The 15,160-nt window shown below is 36.9% G+C and overlaps 2 protein-coding genes across 3 annotated transcripts in view; one reads left to right on the plus strand and one right to left on the minus strand.

Annotated features, from left to right (window-relative positions):
* Positions 1–1,089: 1,089 nt before the first annotated feature.
* LOC138691603 (zinc finger protein 714-like) overlaps positions 1,090–15,160 on the minus strand; it is a 28,007-nt gene continuing 13,936 nt past the window's right edge. Inside the window, exons 2-4 of the mRNA XM_069813734.1 lie at positions 7,306–7,443; positions 3,142–3,224; positions 1,090–2,379 (exon numbers count right to left, since the gene is read on the minus strand). Coding sequence (XP_069669835.1) covers positions 1,308–2,379; positions 3,142–3,224; positions 7,306–7,443 — 1,293 coding nt within the window. The 3' untranslated portion in view covers positions 1,090–1,307. The remainder of the gene's footprint in view (positions 2,380–3,141; positions 3,225–7,305; positions 7,444–15,160) is intronic.
* LOC138691598 (uncharacterized) lies at positions 8,217–13,281 on the plus strand. 2 transcript variants are annotated; one of them, XM_069813724.1, is made up of 5 exons: positions 8,217–8,636; positions 8,716–8,805; positions 8,888–8,992; positions 9,074–9,337; positions 9,413–13,281. In XM_069813724.1, exons 1-4 carry the CDS (start codon positions 8,229–8,231, stop codon positions 9,161–9,163), a joined length of 693 nt encoding a protein of 230 aa, XP_069669825.1. In that variant the 5' UTR covers positions 8,217–8,228; the 3' UTR covers positions 9,164–9,337; positions 9,413–13,281. The 2 variants fall into 2 exon arrangements, with proteins under 2 accessions (XP_069669825.1, XP_069669826.1); XM_069813725.1 differs by having other exon boundaries at positions 9,077–9,337.

Consider the following 15,160-nt stretch of genomic DNA (forward strand, 5'->3'; position numbering starts at 1 on the left):
CAATAAAGGACAGCTCCCAGATGCGGACAGATTGTTACGTCCTTTCGATGTCCATAAATGAGAGGTTTCACTGTAATTACAATAAGCTAGTCACTGTTTAGCACTGGTTGAAATGATCTGCATTGATAGTCATCGCTCTTCATTGCTTTGGTTTCAGTTCACAAAAATGATCGTCGTTCATTTAGAAAACAAACGAATTATAAAACAATAAGGCAACAAAAATCGCGGATTTGGGAATTACTCACAAATAAATGATGAAATTGCAATTAATAGTGTTTGCATCCATCCTACTGTGTATAGGAGTAATTAAGTTAGACAGAAAAATCATTTTGACAGCAATTATATATAAAAGCCTTCTCCCCTGCGTGGAGTTGTTCATGCTTTCTGTCGACCTAGTTGGCAAGTTGGTATAACGCTGGCCTTCTATGCCCAAGGTTGCGGGGGTCGATGCCGGGCCAGGTCGATGGCATTTAAGTGTGCTTAAATGTGACAGGCTCATGTCAGTAGATTTACTGGCACGTAAAAGAACTCCTGCGGGACAAAATTCCGGCACATCCGGCGACGCTGATATAACCTCTGCAGTTGCGAGCGTCGTTAAATAAAACATAACATTAACATTCATGCTTTCTTATATAACTCACATGGAAAAACACTTTCCACAAGCATCGTATTTGAAAGATATCGCGATTGTGTGCATGTGTTGATGGCTCTCTACGTTACCCATTGGTGAGAAAGACCAGAATAATTACAGTTGAAAGGTTCCTCGTCTGTGTGCAGGAGTTTGTTTTTCAGGCCACTCGATTCAAAGAAACACATCATGTTTCACAGTTTTCCTGTCTCTGTGCACGCGTGCATCGCTTTTCAGGGTAGACTCCAAGAAACACCGGATTTCAAAGCTATCGCACCTCTGTGTAGGAGTAATTGCCCTCTTACGTCATTCGAATGGGAGAAACAAATCCAACAAACATCGCATTTTCGCATGTGTGCAGGATTCCAAGCTTTTTAGGGATCTGGAATCTCAGATCGTTTGTCACATGCACAGCATTTCAAAGATTTCTCGCCAGTCTCCGGGTGTTCACATCTTTTCAGGCTACTCGAGTTAGTGAAACAACGGTCACCGCATTTGAGACATTTCTCGCCTGACATTTTACAGGTTTCGCAATAATGTGAACGAGTTTATGCCTCCTAAGGCTATTCGACACAGAGAAACACTTACCACAAACATCACATTTGAAACTTTTCTCGTTTGTGCGAATGCGTTCATGGCCTCTTAGATGACATGACTGCGAAAAACACTTACCGCAAAATTAACATTTGAAAGCTTTCTCGCATGTGTGCACGAGTTCATGCTTTCTTAGACAACTCGACCGCGAAAAAAAATTGCCACAAACATCGCATTTGAAAATTTTCTCTCCGGTGTGAATACGTTTATGAATTCTTAGATTACACGATCGTGTAAAAGACTTGCCACAAACATCGCATTTGAAAGTTTTGTCGTCGGTGTGAAGGCGAACATGGAATCTTAAATTACACGACTGTGAAAAACACTTGCCACAAACATCGCATTTGAAAGGTTTTTCGCCTGTGTGAAGGCGTTCATGGATTCTTAGACAAGTCGACTGCGAAAAATACTTACCACAAACATCGCATTTGAAAGGTGTCTCAACAATGTGTACGAATTTATGTCTTCCAAGAGTATTCGACTGCGAAAAACACTTACCACAAACATCACATTTGTAAGGCTTCTCACCTTTGTGCACAAGTTTATGCCTACTAAGGCAACTCGAGAATGAGAAACACAGACCACAGATATCACATTTGAAAGGTTTCTCACCAGTGTGAAGGCGTTCATGCCTTCTAAGGTAACCGGAGTCAGAGAAACACTTACCACAAACATCACATTTGAAAGGTTTTTCATTAATGTGCACGCGTACATGCCTTCTTATATTACATGACTGGGAAAACCTCTTACCACAAACATCACATTCGAAAGGTTTCTTACGTGTGTCAAAGTCTTCATGGCTTGTTACATTAATCGTCCGCGCAAAATTCTTACCATAAAAATCACATCTGAAAGGTTTCTCTCCTGCGTGGAGGAGTTCATGCCTTTTTACTCTATTCGAATTCGAAAAATTTCTACCACAAATATCGCATTTGTAAGCATTCTTGACTAAACGCTCACGTAAATTCGTTGTCAATTTTCCCGGATTGGAGAGACATTCTTTAGGCATTTCGAATTGCAATTGCTTATCTTCATGAGTTCTGGCATGTTTTCTTGAGGAATCTGAATTCTTCGGAATCTCGCACACAGTCTCGTTGTCTTCATCTGCAATACTGTCGAATTCTGATGATACAGACCTGTCTTTGGTAGCTGCAATGCTGACGAAAATATACTATCAGTCAACAGATTAGTCCCTACAAATATACAATAAAATAATGAACTTCAAACCTAAACGAAACTGTTTTACCAGAAGGAAAGTTACCATTAGAGATACAATGCTATAAATAAATTATGAGTTATGTTGGAAATATCAAAGTTGTCTCAACTTTCTAGCCATTATCTATACAACAAATTTTATGTGGAAAATACCATGTTTGCCAACTCTTAGTACATAGGCCTTTCTATTGAGAAAACTCTCTGTCTTTTTAAGTAGTGCAGAAAAAGAAACAAAAGAGCAAGTGACAGGAATGTCCTAATTATTAATACGAATTACTTTGTCAAAACACTACAGCAAGGTCCGTCGAAAACAGCTGTTCGACAAAGACATCTAGAGACCTTGCACTACACAACAATGCAGAGACACCACACCGGGTTTGATCTAGCTGTAAGCATCTTTCGGAAACTGATTGAAGCAAAACGCTTTCTCTGGTTATTAGGTCTACATAGACGAATACATCAATCATTTGGCATATAGAACTATTTTTAGGAGCATCTAAAATAGTAATACACTACATAAATTCTCAATGTTTATACAATGGAAAACAAATGCACATGCAAAGCGCATTCCTACACGTACACGCATGCTATCTCTTGGTGCTAGTTCAGAGATACAGCCCTTCTGAAGGTGCTTCTAGGCAGTTACCGAAAAAGTAGTTTCAAACGCAATGAATTCTCTACATAAACTCGCACATCACACTCACCAATCCGTGAAAATCTGGTTGTCCTCTGCTGCACCTTTCACCCTTGGCTCCTCATTCACTCTGTCCAAGTCACTCTGCTCTTCCTAACACAGAGCAAATAAAAGAAATAGGATAGCACAATTTACATTAACAAAAGTGCATCGATTCTATATGCCACAGAAGTGCATATAAGTCGTATTAGTCGAGTAGAAGTTTCGTTAACAGATGACTATTCTTGGGGAAGATATTTCATGGCGTAAATCTTTCCCTTACAGAAAAGCGCATTTCAGAGTTACCGAGCATTTGCGTCTAATGGGTTGAGAGATAACCGAGGAAAAAAATTGAAGCAGGTAACTTGTCTCGACCAGTAGATAAATCCAGACTCACTCATTTTACGGTCAGACATGCTAACCACTACTCCACAGTGCCAGATGAATTTTAAGGAATCCACCACAGTCTGACAATGTCTAATACTATTTTATTGTATGGGCACAATTTTTAACATTCCCGGGTAAAGGAAAAATTATGAACTATACTACTGTACTAAAGCTGCAGTACACATAGGTTCTATTTCTATAAACATAATGACCATTAATTTCTTACAGAAGAAAATTGGTTAGAATATTCGTTCAAGCATTTCGCAAGCTTGAAAACTTTCTCGAGACTTTTAACTAAGTTGAAGTCTACCCGTAATGAGTTAAAGAAAATTCAAACACTTTATCTTTATTCCTAGTAATTAATGTAGACTAGCAAATTGAAGCTTCTAATTTTAGGTTTCTCTAAACCAGCGGTTCCCAAAGTGTGAGTCGCGACCCCTTGAGAATGGTAGCGACATGATTTACAAAATAAGTAAAAAAGTTTCTTATTAACATCTATTTTGTATTTAGAAACATAAACATAAACAATATTGCGCATAATAAAAATTTTTGTGTAGTTATAAAGTAAAATATAAATAAATGCCATTAATGTGCCTGTTTTTCAGAAAGTAGCTTCTCAAATCTGGACTTAGCATTCCAAACACACAGTGATATCATTTGAAATTTCAAGGAATTTTCTCACTTTTGTTTTGATGGTGAACATATACGAGAAAACCATTTCGCATAAATACAAGGTTGCAAATATTAAAAATAAAAAAAATTGTATATATTTGCAAGCTCGGGGTATTCTTGCATTTCTTTTATCCAAAATTGGTCTACGTTCCAAAAAAAGTATAATTTAAACATTCCATTTCTAGCTACATATTTAAATGAGATTTTCCTTCATAGTTTCTGGAATTTCAACCAGTTGGACGCAACTGCCTAAAAATGGATTCATCATCTTTGTGATAGTCTTATTTTGAGTTTCTTCCAGAAAGTACTCATAAAGTTGTAGATTAAAATCGTGCAAACTTGGTTGCATGTCTGTAAAAACACAGTATTTGTCTATCATATGTAGCGAAATTTTCCATGAGCTCTTTAACACACTGGAATGAATCAAATATATTTGTGTCAAATTATATTGACCAGAAATCAAGTTTCTTTGTAAACCCGTTAATTTTATCTCTGGCTGTTATAATGTTAACATCTTGGCATTGCAAACTATTATTCAAAACGTGTTCAGGACAATTTTATGAAAGGACTGGGTTAATAGTTTTAATCCACAGGTCTACAGATCGAGCTTGTTATCAAGTGATATAAATAATAACACAAACTTTTAGGCAAGGATAGGCGTTGTTATGGATGAAAAGAAGCTTAAATTATGACAGAAATAAAAAAAATACGTATATACTCTATATATCATATATATAAAATATATATGTACGAATAATAAAAAATGGCCAAATGCACAGAGTGAGCTTTGGGATCACATTCTTCAACTGGAAAATAGGTTTCCATAATTTCCGATTTCTCGTCTTCTATATTAAAAGTACTGTTCTTAACTATAAAACTCGTTTCAACACCTTACCCCAAGAAAGCCATCTTCCGTGTGATAAACAGTACTTTCATATAACGAATCCTTACGTTCACAAATTTTGCTAAAAAAAAAAAAAACAGTTTGCAACGCCCTTCCTTTCATGGAACTTATTACTTTCTACTGAACTATCATCGCAGCGCCATGGTGGTAATGGGGAGAAGTACTAGAAACGAAGCTTACCTAACATTTCGTGTAATTGTTGCTCCACATATAATTCAATCTGGTCATATTTAGGGTGGTATCCACTGATTTTTAGCAAAATTATAATTTTTCTCGATTATACAAGGATTTATAATTTTTGAATGTGATTTGCTACCAGTATGGCCAGGGTCGCAAAATAAAGTCTCAACCAAAAGTGGGTCTCGCCTTCAGAAAGTATGCGAACCACTGCTCTCAACGGTATTAAAATTAAATGCACTTCACAGACACAATAAGAGTAAATAAAACGAACAATAGTTTCATGCACGCTCTTACAGTTCGAATGCATCAGACCAAGTTTCAAAATTGATAACACACTCTAAGAAAGTCCCATAATATAACGTAAAGTTACAAAGTATCTTTCCTCTGCAGGCAACATAATATCCTACGAAGGATATATTACAAATTTATAATACTTAAAATGTGAAATAAGAGTGAAGAAAGGTGATAATGTTTGTACCTACATCTAAACTAAATTCAGTTATTTGGAAACTGTGAAAAGAATTGAGAATTTTAGACAAAAACACAGAGAAAGCAAAGAGAAATAGTGTTCTTAAGCACGACACATCACCAAAGAAAACTGGAATTCTTTATCTCTAGTCATTTGAAAATTGACATATTGTGGTTTTTACTTAAAGTTTCTCTACCTGCATTAATATTAAATGCACTTCACTATCAAAATAACAGTAAATAAAACAAACAATAGATTTCAAGTATGCTGTAGCTGTCCGTATGTATCAGGAGAGTTAGGAAAATTTAGGATCTATTCTGTAATTCACTCAAAATAAACCCCATAATTTATCTTAAAGTTACAAAATATTTTTTTCTCTAATGGCAACATAACGTTCTGTAAAGGACATATTGGAAATCATAAATGCTTAAAAACAAATGGGTGAAAAACGAATGAAGACAGGTGATAATGTTTGTACCTACAACTAAAGAAAAATCAATTATTTGGAAACTGTAAAAGGTTATTGAAATTTTTTGCAAAAGACACAGAGAAAACAAGAACATCGCTTGTCCTTAAGTGTGACATCAGTGACACAGTTTTGTTTAACGCGCGGTTTTCATTTTTCCGTCGCCCGCCGCTAGGAGCTTATCTGCGGCCAAATGGCCACCCGGTCTGACGGCACTGAAACATACAGTATAGGAATTTGTACTTGCTCAGCTCAAAGCAGGTATTGAAAAAAGTCCCCCCACCAACTGCTACACACTGTTAACATCTTCTTATGAGACTGTTAATTACTTTAAGAATTCTGCTACACTGACCGACTCGATTTCAGATCTTATTTAGTCTTTAAGCAAATTTATTGTATGCGGGTTTTTCGTATAAGCCTTATTTTTGCGGGTTGTGCTCTGGTCTCTGTTCTATCTCGTCTAATTTTTCTTCTGCAAGAACATGTCTCCTCCTTCGCATTTTACGATCATTTACTGAACCTGTCTGTCCGAATTTTTTTTGCTAACCTTCTTGTAGTGGCATTAGGCACGGGTCTATTTGGAAATTTGTTACGGAAGTTCTGTCCTGTTCTCGGACAAGATTTTCTGTACTTTATGTACGTAGTAAACATATACACACGTTCACGCAATGAAAATCGCATTGCAACAACGCCGAACACACACGCACGCAACATATTACGACCAATTCAACCTTCGCGCACGAGTGCAGATGATGAACTAACTCGCAACTGTCACTCTATGGCGCGGCGTTCGTTGGTGGAAGCTGACGGGAAACACACTAGCTGCGCGGGCAAAAAAAACCTGCGGCGTAATAAAACAGTGTCACTGTATTTCCAAACACACTGTGGAATGTGTTTCTTGGCAACCATTAAGAGTGAGTGTAACAAGAAATTTCGCTGTTATATTTAAAAATAAAACGAGATAACAGTTCAACGTTAAAGTGATGAGAATTTGTTGTCTTTGTCAGAGGGAAAGGCACTGCAAGTACTGTTGTAAAAAGGCAATAACCGTTAGTATCAAAATACAAGATAAACACTGGAAGAAGAACAAAAAGTGCATTCCTTGTGGTCCACTCACCTCTGGTTCACGTTTCACCACAAGAAACGAAATTGGCACCGGATGTTCCTCAACTTTTATCTCAGATAAGAGTTCATGACTCTGGTTCACATATTCCTCCTTTATATCAGTCACATGCTGATCCAAGAAATTCTGTTCCTGCAGTAGAAACAGACGTCTTAAATGAGCAATTTATTACAGGATGTTAGAAGACGACTTCTAATGTTACAAGCTTTCTCCTATCTTCCATTTAACTAGGCCTACATTGCGAAGAGAAATTCTGTTCTGTTAAGTGGGAGCGAGCCTTAACAAGAAAATTCAAATTTGAAACATGAAACCAAGTATCAATTCAACAATAGAATTCTGCAACGTAGGTAGTAAGGAAATGAAGCTGACGTCACAGGATCCCCAGGCTCCCATGGGCGTGGCCCAAGGAGGGGTGGGGGAAGGGGGCGTGACCAAATGAGGGGTGAGGGGAAACGGGGTGTGACCAAAAGAGGGATAGGGGAAAGGGGGCGTGGTCAAAGGAGGGATAAGGGGAGCTGGTTTGTGATTGGTGAATGGGGATTTGCAAGCGAGTGGTGTGGGAAAGCGATTGACGAATGAGCATGGAGAGAATGTTGAAATGGAGAGGAGCTGTGAGAGGGAGGAGTTTTGGTTCCATGTGAGAGTGAAAGGTGTGTTACATAAGATCCAAGGCAAACCTCTCGACATGTGTTGAAGTCCGTTGTTTGTAATTCACCTTGAACCAAATGTGAAAGTGGAAGCGTAACGTGTTGACACATGACAAGGTAAACAACACCTCGACACGTGTCGTGTGTTCGGCGTACACCGGCTGACCTTCCGCAGCCCAGCCGGTTGAAGGAGGAAGTTCAGTTGTGAAAGAGTTTTTTGCTTCATGTCACTGGTATAAAAGGGGAAGTATTAGGGCGTGATGAGGAGTCATGGACAGTAACGCTTTGAAGAACATTCCACTAATAACAAAAGAAGAACATTTCAAAGTGCCATTTGAGGTAACATATTCATATCCAACTGGTATGAGAGATGAATGGTTAGATGAGCCGCACCAAATCGTTCGCAAGTACTATATAAACAACTCTAATAACATATATACGGAGGTGAAGAGAATAATACATGGAGAAAATCAGTTACATACTGATTACTCATTAGTGTTACCATGTGGTAATACGGAAATTCTTTTTTTAAATTCAATTTCAACACATGAGGATACCCACCACAGCAATACCTGCCTAGGTAATGGCGAGCACCTGATTGAGTGCAGGGATCCTTGTGAGTCACATTTACGCATCTGGCGGGAACTGTGCGATCCTAGCTGCCTCACTTACAAAGAGGTGAGTACAGTGTGGTTATTTCTTTAACTAATTATATGATATACATAATGTCTATATTTGTTATTTTGTTTTTGTGTAGAAACCAGAAAGTGTGGATGTGGCTGTGAAAGCGCCAAGAAAAAGATATTATCGGGAGAGATGTGAAGACACATGCCCCAACTATAAACCGGTAAGTGTATTTCTTTTTTATATGAAGTACAACTGTATTTGTGATGCATAATGGTAATATTTGTTACTGTTTTGTTTAACAGAAACCTGAAATTGTGAAAGTGGTTGTTGATGAGGAGAAAAAAGCCAACAGGAAAAATAGATTTTGGCGGGAGAATTGTATTGAAACATGCCCTAACCACAAAGCGGTGAGTGTATTTTCATTTGTTCTTTCAACAAATTATGTAGTGTGTACTGTATGCATGGCTAACTTACATTATTGTTTTCAGCAGACAATTAAAAGAGGAAAGAGGAAACGTGAAGCTTTGAAGGAGGAGACGACGGATGTGGAAGATATTATTCAACACTTAACCACATAAAGGACCAAAATGGAGAACAAATGTGATATATGTGAAAAAACCTATTCAACCAAAAAGATATTGGCACGACACAAAAAAGAAACGCAAACTACAATCAGGTTCATATGTAAACTGTGTGGAACAATTGGCAGAGTTGAAAGATATATGATTCAACATGTGAAAAATCATAATATGGTGAGTATGTAAATATAAATACATACTGAGTTTATGTAATACTTATGAAAATATTAATGAGTAATTTTGTATTAGGTTACAGATGTCAAAGGGGCATATGAAAAATTGAATGGAGATGAAAACGCTGCACCTGTGATGAACACCGCACGGGTTGATGTTATGCCGCCAACTACCTCTGCATCCGAGATGGTTACGTCACCTTTCTCGGGAATGGTTGCTATCCCAACATCAACATCTGGGATGGTTGCACAACCGACCTTTGGAACGGATGCTATCCCAATGGTGGCGTCAACATCCAGTCAAGTATGTTCAGGATCTGTGTTTGCGTTATCGGATAGAGCTTTCAAAAATCGTTTGAAGACTTATATTGCTCTAAATCTGACAAATCATGAGAGTGAATTGAAATATATTTTAGAATGTGTCACTAATGAAATGCAAGACATTTTAAAGACACATTTAAGTGAGTACTCTGCTTTAAAATTTAACATATTTGTTGAATGTATGTTTGCCAATGTTCACAATGAGACAATATTTCATAATTTTAAAAGTAAAAATGATGTATTATATCAGTATTCGGATATCAGGGAATTCATCAACAAACAAAAGGAAAAGATTCTGAAAGAGTTTGAAGAATGTAGTACGAAGGGTTCGGGTTTATTTTATGTCAAATTACATAAATTAGAATTGCGAGTAAATAAATATACGCCATTGATGGGCGGAAGTGCATATATAGAACTTCCTCGCAGGTACAAAAATTCAAAATCTTTAGTAAACATTGCCAACAGTGATATCTATTGTTTTAAGTATTGCATACTATCGAAATTTCTCGATAGAGACCAGGACCTTATATTGAGCTATGAGAATAGACCAAATTTAGAATGTAAATATGATTGGTGCATTGACTTCCCCGTGGGAATTAATGACATTGCAAAATTTGAAAAACGCAATGATATTTCAATAAATGTGTTTGCACTTGATGAGAATGATGATGTATTTCCTCTGAGAATGTGTGAAAAGGAATTATCAGAACATAGGGATTTGTTATACATTAATAATGATAACACATCACGTTACTGTTGCATAACAAATTTCAGCGCACTCGTACGGCCTCAACTGACAGCTGCCGTTGGAAGTCAAATTGCTGTTTGTAAACGGTGTTTTGCATATTTTCGACATAATGAGGTTAGGTCGTGTGCAGAACGATTGAAGGATCACGAGAGCGTATGTTCACAATTTAGTGCTGTTAGATCAGTATTTCCGTATAAAGATTACCTGTCTTTTGATCATCCCGAGTTTTCACAGAAGGTGAGATTTGTGATTTATGCGGATTTTGAGTGTCTACTAGAGCCCATTGAGAATTGTCATGGGAATCCAGACTCTAGTTATACGGTGCAATATCAGAAACATACACCGTTTAGTTATTGCTATGTTCTTAAGGATAGTCAGGATACGTACACAGACATGAAATTGTACAGAGGGCGTGATGCAGCAAACCATTTCGTACAAGACATGGTGATGGAGACGAAAAAAATTGAACAAATACTATTTCAGGATATTAAAGAAATGATTCCACTAACCAGTGAAGAAAATGATGCATACTTGAAAGCAAATATATGTCACATTTGTAAAAAGGGTGATTTTATAGGCGATAATTATAAAGTTCGTGATCATGATCATTTGACGGGGAAATTTCGCGGTGCTGCTCACAATGAGTGTAATTTGAGGTATCAGCATCAGCACTTTATTCCAATTGTACTGCATAATTTGTCATCATATGATGGACATTTTATTGTGAAGGAATTGGGTTATGATGACAACCTCATTCAAGTTTTACCAAACACGCAGGAAAAGTACATTAGTTTTGTTAAAAATGTTCCTTGCATGTACAGAAGAAAGCGTTATATGCAAATGCGATTTCTTGATTCTTTTCGGTTTATGCCATCCAGTTTAGCACAATTAGCAGAAAACTTGCCCAAAGATAAGTTTTCGGAAACGAAAAAAAACTTCAAAGATAAATTTGATCTTGTTTGTCGTAAGGGTGTTTTTCCCTATGACTATTTAACAACGTCAGATAGACTAGAGGACAACTGTCTACCACCGAAGGAGAACTTTTTCAGCAAATTAACTAATGAGCATATCACTGAAGAGGACTATAATCATGCAAAATCTGTTTGGGAGACATTCAATATTCAGACGCTGGGGGAGTATTCAGATTTATACTTAAAATCCGACACCCTCATCTTAACGGATGTGTTTGAAAATTTTCGCGAGATGTGTCTCAAAGCATATGATTTAGATTGTATGTATTACTATACAGTGCCAGGACTTGCCTATTCAGCAATGTTGAAATTAACGGGTGTTGAATTGCAATTGATTAAGGATATGACTATGCTATTACTTTTCGAACAAGGAATACGTGGTGGAATCTGTCAATGTGTGACTCGTCATGCAGTTGCGAACCATCCTAAAAGCGACAATTTCGATGATTCTAAACCCCCTTCTGCAATTTACTACGTGGATGCGAATAATTTGTATGGATTCGCCATGTCTCAAAAATTACCATACGGGGGATTTGCATGGCTAACAGATGAGGAAATACATCAGTTTGATCTTCAAGCAGTAAATGATGATAGTGAAATAGGTTATGTTCTAGAGGTGGATATAGAGTATCCAAATCATCTGTTTGAAAAACATAAAGAGTTACCATTTTGTGCGGAATTTGCAAAACCACCAGGTGGAAAGCACAAAAAATTGTTGACAACACTGCATTCCAAACAAAACTATGTGGCACACTACAAACTTTTGCAACAGGCAGTGGATCATGGCTTGCAAATTGTGAAAATACATCGTGTTATAAAATTCAAGCAATCACATTGGTTAAAACAATACATTGATTTGAATACTGAAATGCGTAGAAATGCAAACAATGATTTTGAAAAAGATTTTTTCAAGCTTATGAATAATGCGGTATTTGGAAAGACAATGGAAAATGTTCGAAAAAGAACACATTTCAGATTAGTTTCAAATGATGAGAAACTGAAAAAACTCATTTCCAAACCATACTTTCTCGACCGAGTAATTTATGCTGAAAACCTGGTGGGTATTCATTTAAGACAAACTCAAATTTTGTTTGATACAGCATTGTATGTAGGTATGTGTATTTTAGAACTTTCAAAAGTGCACATGTACAATTTTCACCATCGCATTATGAAAGAACAGTTTGGTGACAAATTTAAGTTGTGTTACATGGACACAGACAGTTTTATATATCTTGCTCAAACAGATGATTTGTACCACGATCTGCAAAATGCACGGGATCATTTGGATACTAGTGTGTATTCACCAAATCATATTTTATATTCACTACAAAATAAAGGTGTGCTTGGGAAGTTCAAGGATGAAATTCCAAATTCACATATTGATGAGTTTGTAGGTTTGAAGGCTAAAGTGTACGCCTTGAAGTGTTCCGATTTTGAAATAAAAAAACTGAAGGGTATTAAGAAAAGTGTAATTAGGAATGAAATCACGTTTGCAGATTATGCATCATGTCGTGAATCCAGTATTCCTACTTACTCAAGAAACAATTCTATTAGATCATATTTTCATAATGTGTTTACAATGTGTGTAAATAAAGTGACTTTAAATTCTTTTGACGACAAAAGAGTAATATTACAAGATGGTGTTAATACACTGCCACATGGATATGATGAACCTCCATGTAAAAGAAGACGTGTGCAAGAGTGTGTTTAAATAATAAGAATATTGTATTTTATATACATTTTATTAACTCATAATAAATTTACAGTGCTTGTGCAGAAACTTGTTTTTATTTCAATACATCACCCTCATCAATCCAACTGTTCTTTGAGTTAGGAAACCCATACCACTTCACATACACCTTCCCAGCCTTCCTCCTCAAAATTTTTTCAACCAAATAAACATCTGGAAAGTTTGTCTTTTGAAGTTCCACGGTGTAGAACGCTCCTAAAATGGGTGCACCTTCTAGATCATGAAGTATGTAAGTCGTTGGCTGAGTCTGTTGCACTTTTTTCACTTCAAATATTTCAGTACTCCACGATGGTAGGTAGCCCTTGGTAAACAGCTTCTTGTACTTTGATATTCTCACTAAATCACCCACTCGAAACTTTTGTCTTCCTCGTCGCACTGGTTGTTGCTCGTACACTGTATGAAGGAGTTGATTGTTAGCAACATCCATGGGTCTCATCTTTGTAGTTGAATGTACGGTGGCATTGTACTTCTCAATCAGCTGTGGCAATAGTTCCAACCATCTGTAGGATCCACGCGCCGTAAACTCTCGAAACATGTGTGACTTGAGTGTCCTGATGAATCTCTCGGCGATACATGCTTTTGTTGTAGAAAACACCGAGTAGTGATTGATGTTGTAATTTTCCATTAGCAATTTAAAATATTTATTGTAGTACTCTTTTCCCCAGTCTGTTTGCAAATTTTTCGGAGCCTTTGCCATTCCGCTTAGCAATGAGTGCATGGCAGTTGTCACTTCTTTACCGGTTTTATTTTTAAGTTCTTTCGCCCAAGCATATTTGGAATACACATCTATTACTACCAGTATATATTTAAATCCTTTATTTTGCTTAGCATAGGGAATGAGTTCAATGAGATCGCTTTGAAAAAGGTCAAATAAACCTTTAGTGATGACATGACGTCTTTGAAAATTTTTCCGAGCTGGTTTATGAAGTTCTTGTGCAATCCCCTGTTTGCTCATTCTATGTATCCACCTTCACGCAATTCCTCTTCTATAGCATAGATTTCGTTATCCACACCGGTATTTCCAGCGTAGTGTGATGACATGAGAAGGTCAAGGCGTTCAACTAATTCATTCGTTTCATCCCAATGCTTATATTCTATTTTATGATTTGGTACAGAAACTTTCCAACTTCCACCACGCTTCTGAAACAATGGAACAATAATATCATAATACTTCTTGGTATTTGTTCTCCTTAGCTTCTGTTTCGGATCATAATCAACACGATGTGCATTAGTGGAAATTAAAATATCTTTGTATTTATATATGTCTTGATCATCATAACTACCATCCGGTGGGTTGTTGAGAAACAGTAAATTATATAAACCAGAGGTTCCCTTGTATCGTATATCGTTCACAATTACATGATCTTTGTCAAATGTAATGGGCGTGTTTCCAATCACCAATTTGTTATTACTAAACTGAACACCATATACCTTATCATATGGTTTATGTTTTGTTCGTTTTGAGAGATTGTGTATATGCATGCTAACAATGGGGTTGTGTTTCTCATCATTATCTTCCTCCTCCTCCTCTTCCTCCTCTTCTTTCATATCCTTTTTGATGTAATCTACCTTCTTTCCTCCATCGTCTGCATATTTCTTCGTATTCTGCATTTCATTTATTAGCATATGTAGAGGTGTGGTAATTGGCTGAAACGCTTCACCGAATGCATGCTGAGAACTCAATTGTCCCTGCTTCAAGGCTATGAATTTGCGTTTTACAGCTTGAGAATGTTTTATGATATTTCTTTTCAGTTTGTCTCGAGATGCTGTAGCAGCTGACATCTTGCAATGCAATGGTGAATATTCATGCTACATTCACTATTTTATACACAAGTTCTATAGTTGCATTTAACTGCTGCTTGCGACCAGACATATGAAACGATAACTTATCACGTTTGGAAACAGACGTTCCATTTTTGAATAGTTTATCATTTAATTTCACGATTATATCAGCTGGTGTTGTAGTAACAGTTACTACACCATTCATAGGAATTTCAAAGTAATTTAGTCCACTGGATAATTTATATACATTCG

The sequence above is a fragment of the Periplaneta americana genome, chromosome 16 (genome assembly GCF_040183065.1).
Source record: "Periplaneta americana isolate PAMFEO1 chromosome 16, P.americana_PAMFEO1_priV1, whole genome shotgun sequence".
Classification (NCBI taxonomy): Eukaryota; Metazoa; Arthropoda; class Insecta; order Blattodea; family Blattidae; genus Periplaneta; species Periplaneta americana.

What these genes read in the sequence shown, in the direction of transcription:
- LOC138691598 (XM_069813724.1), top strand. Translation starts at nt 8,229, where the DNA reads ATGGACAGTAACGCTTTGAAGAACATTCCACTAATAACAAAAGAAGAA. An exon ending in GCTGCCTCACTTACAAAGAG is followed by an intron (nt 8,637 to 8,715) that starts GTGAGTACAGTG and finishes GTTTTTGTGTAG; the next exon opens with AAACCAGAAAGTGTGGATGT. An exon ending in CATGCCCTAACCACAAAGCG is followed by an intron (nt 8,993 to 9,073) that starts GTGAGTGTATTT and finishes TATTGTTTTCAG; the next exon opens with CAGACAATTAAAAGAGGAAA.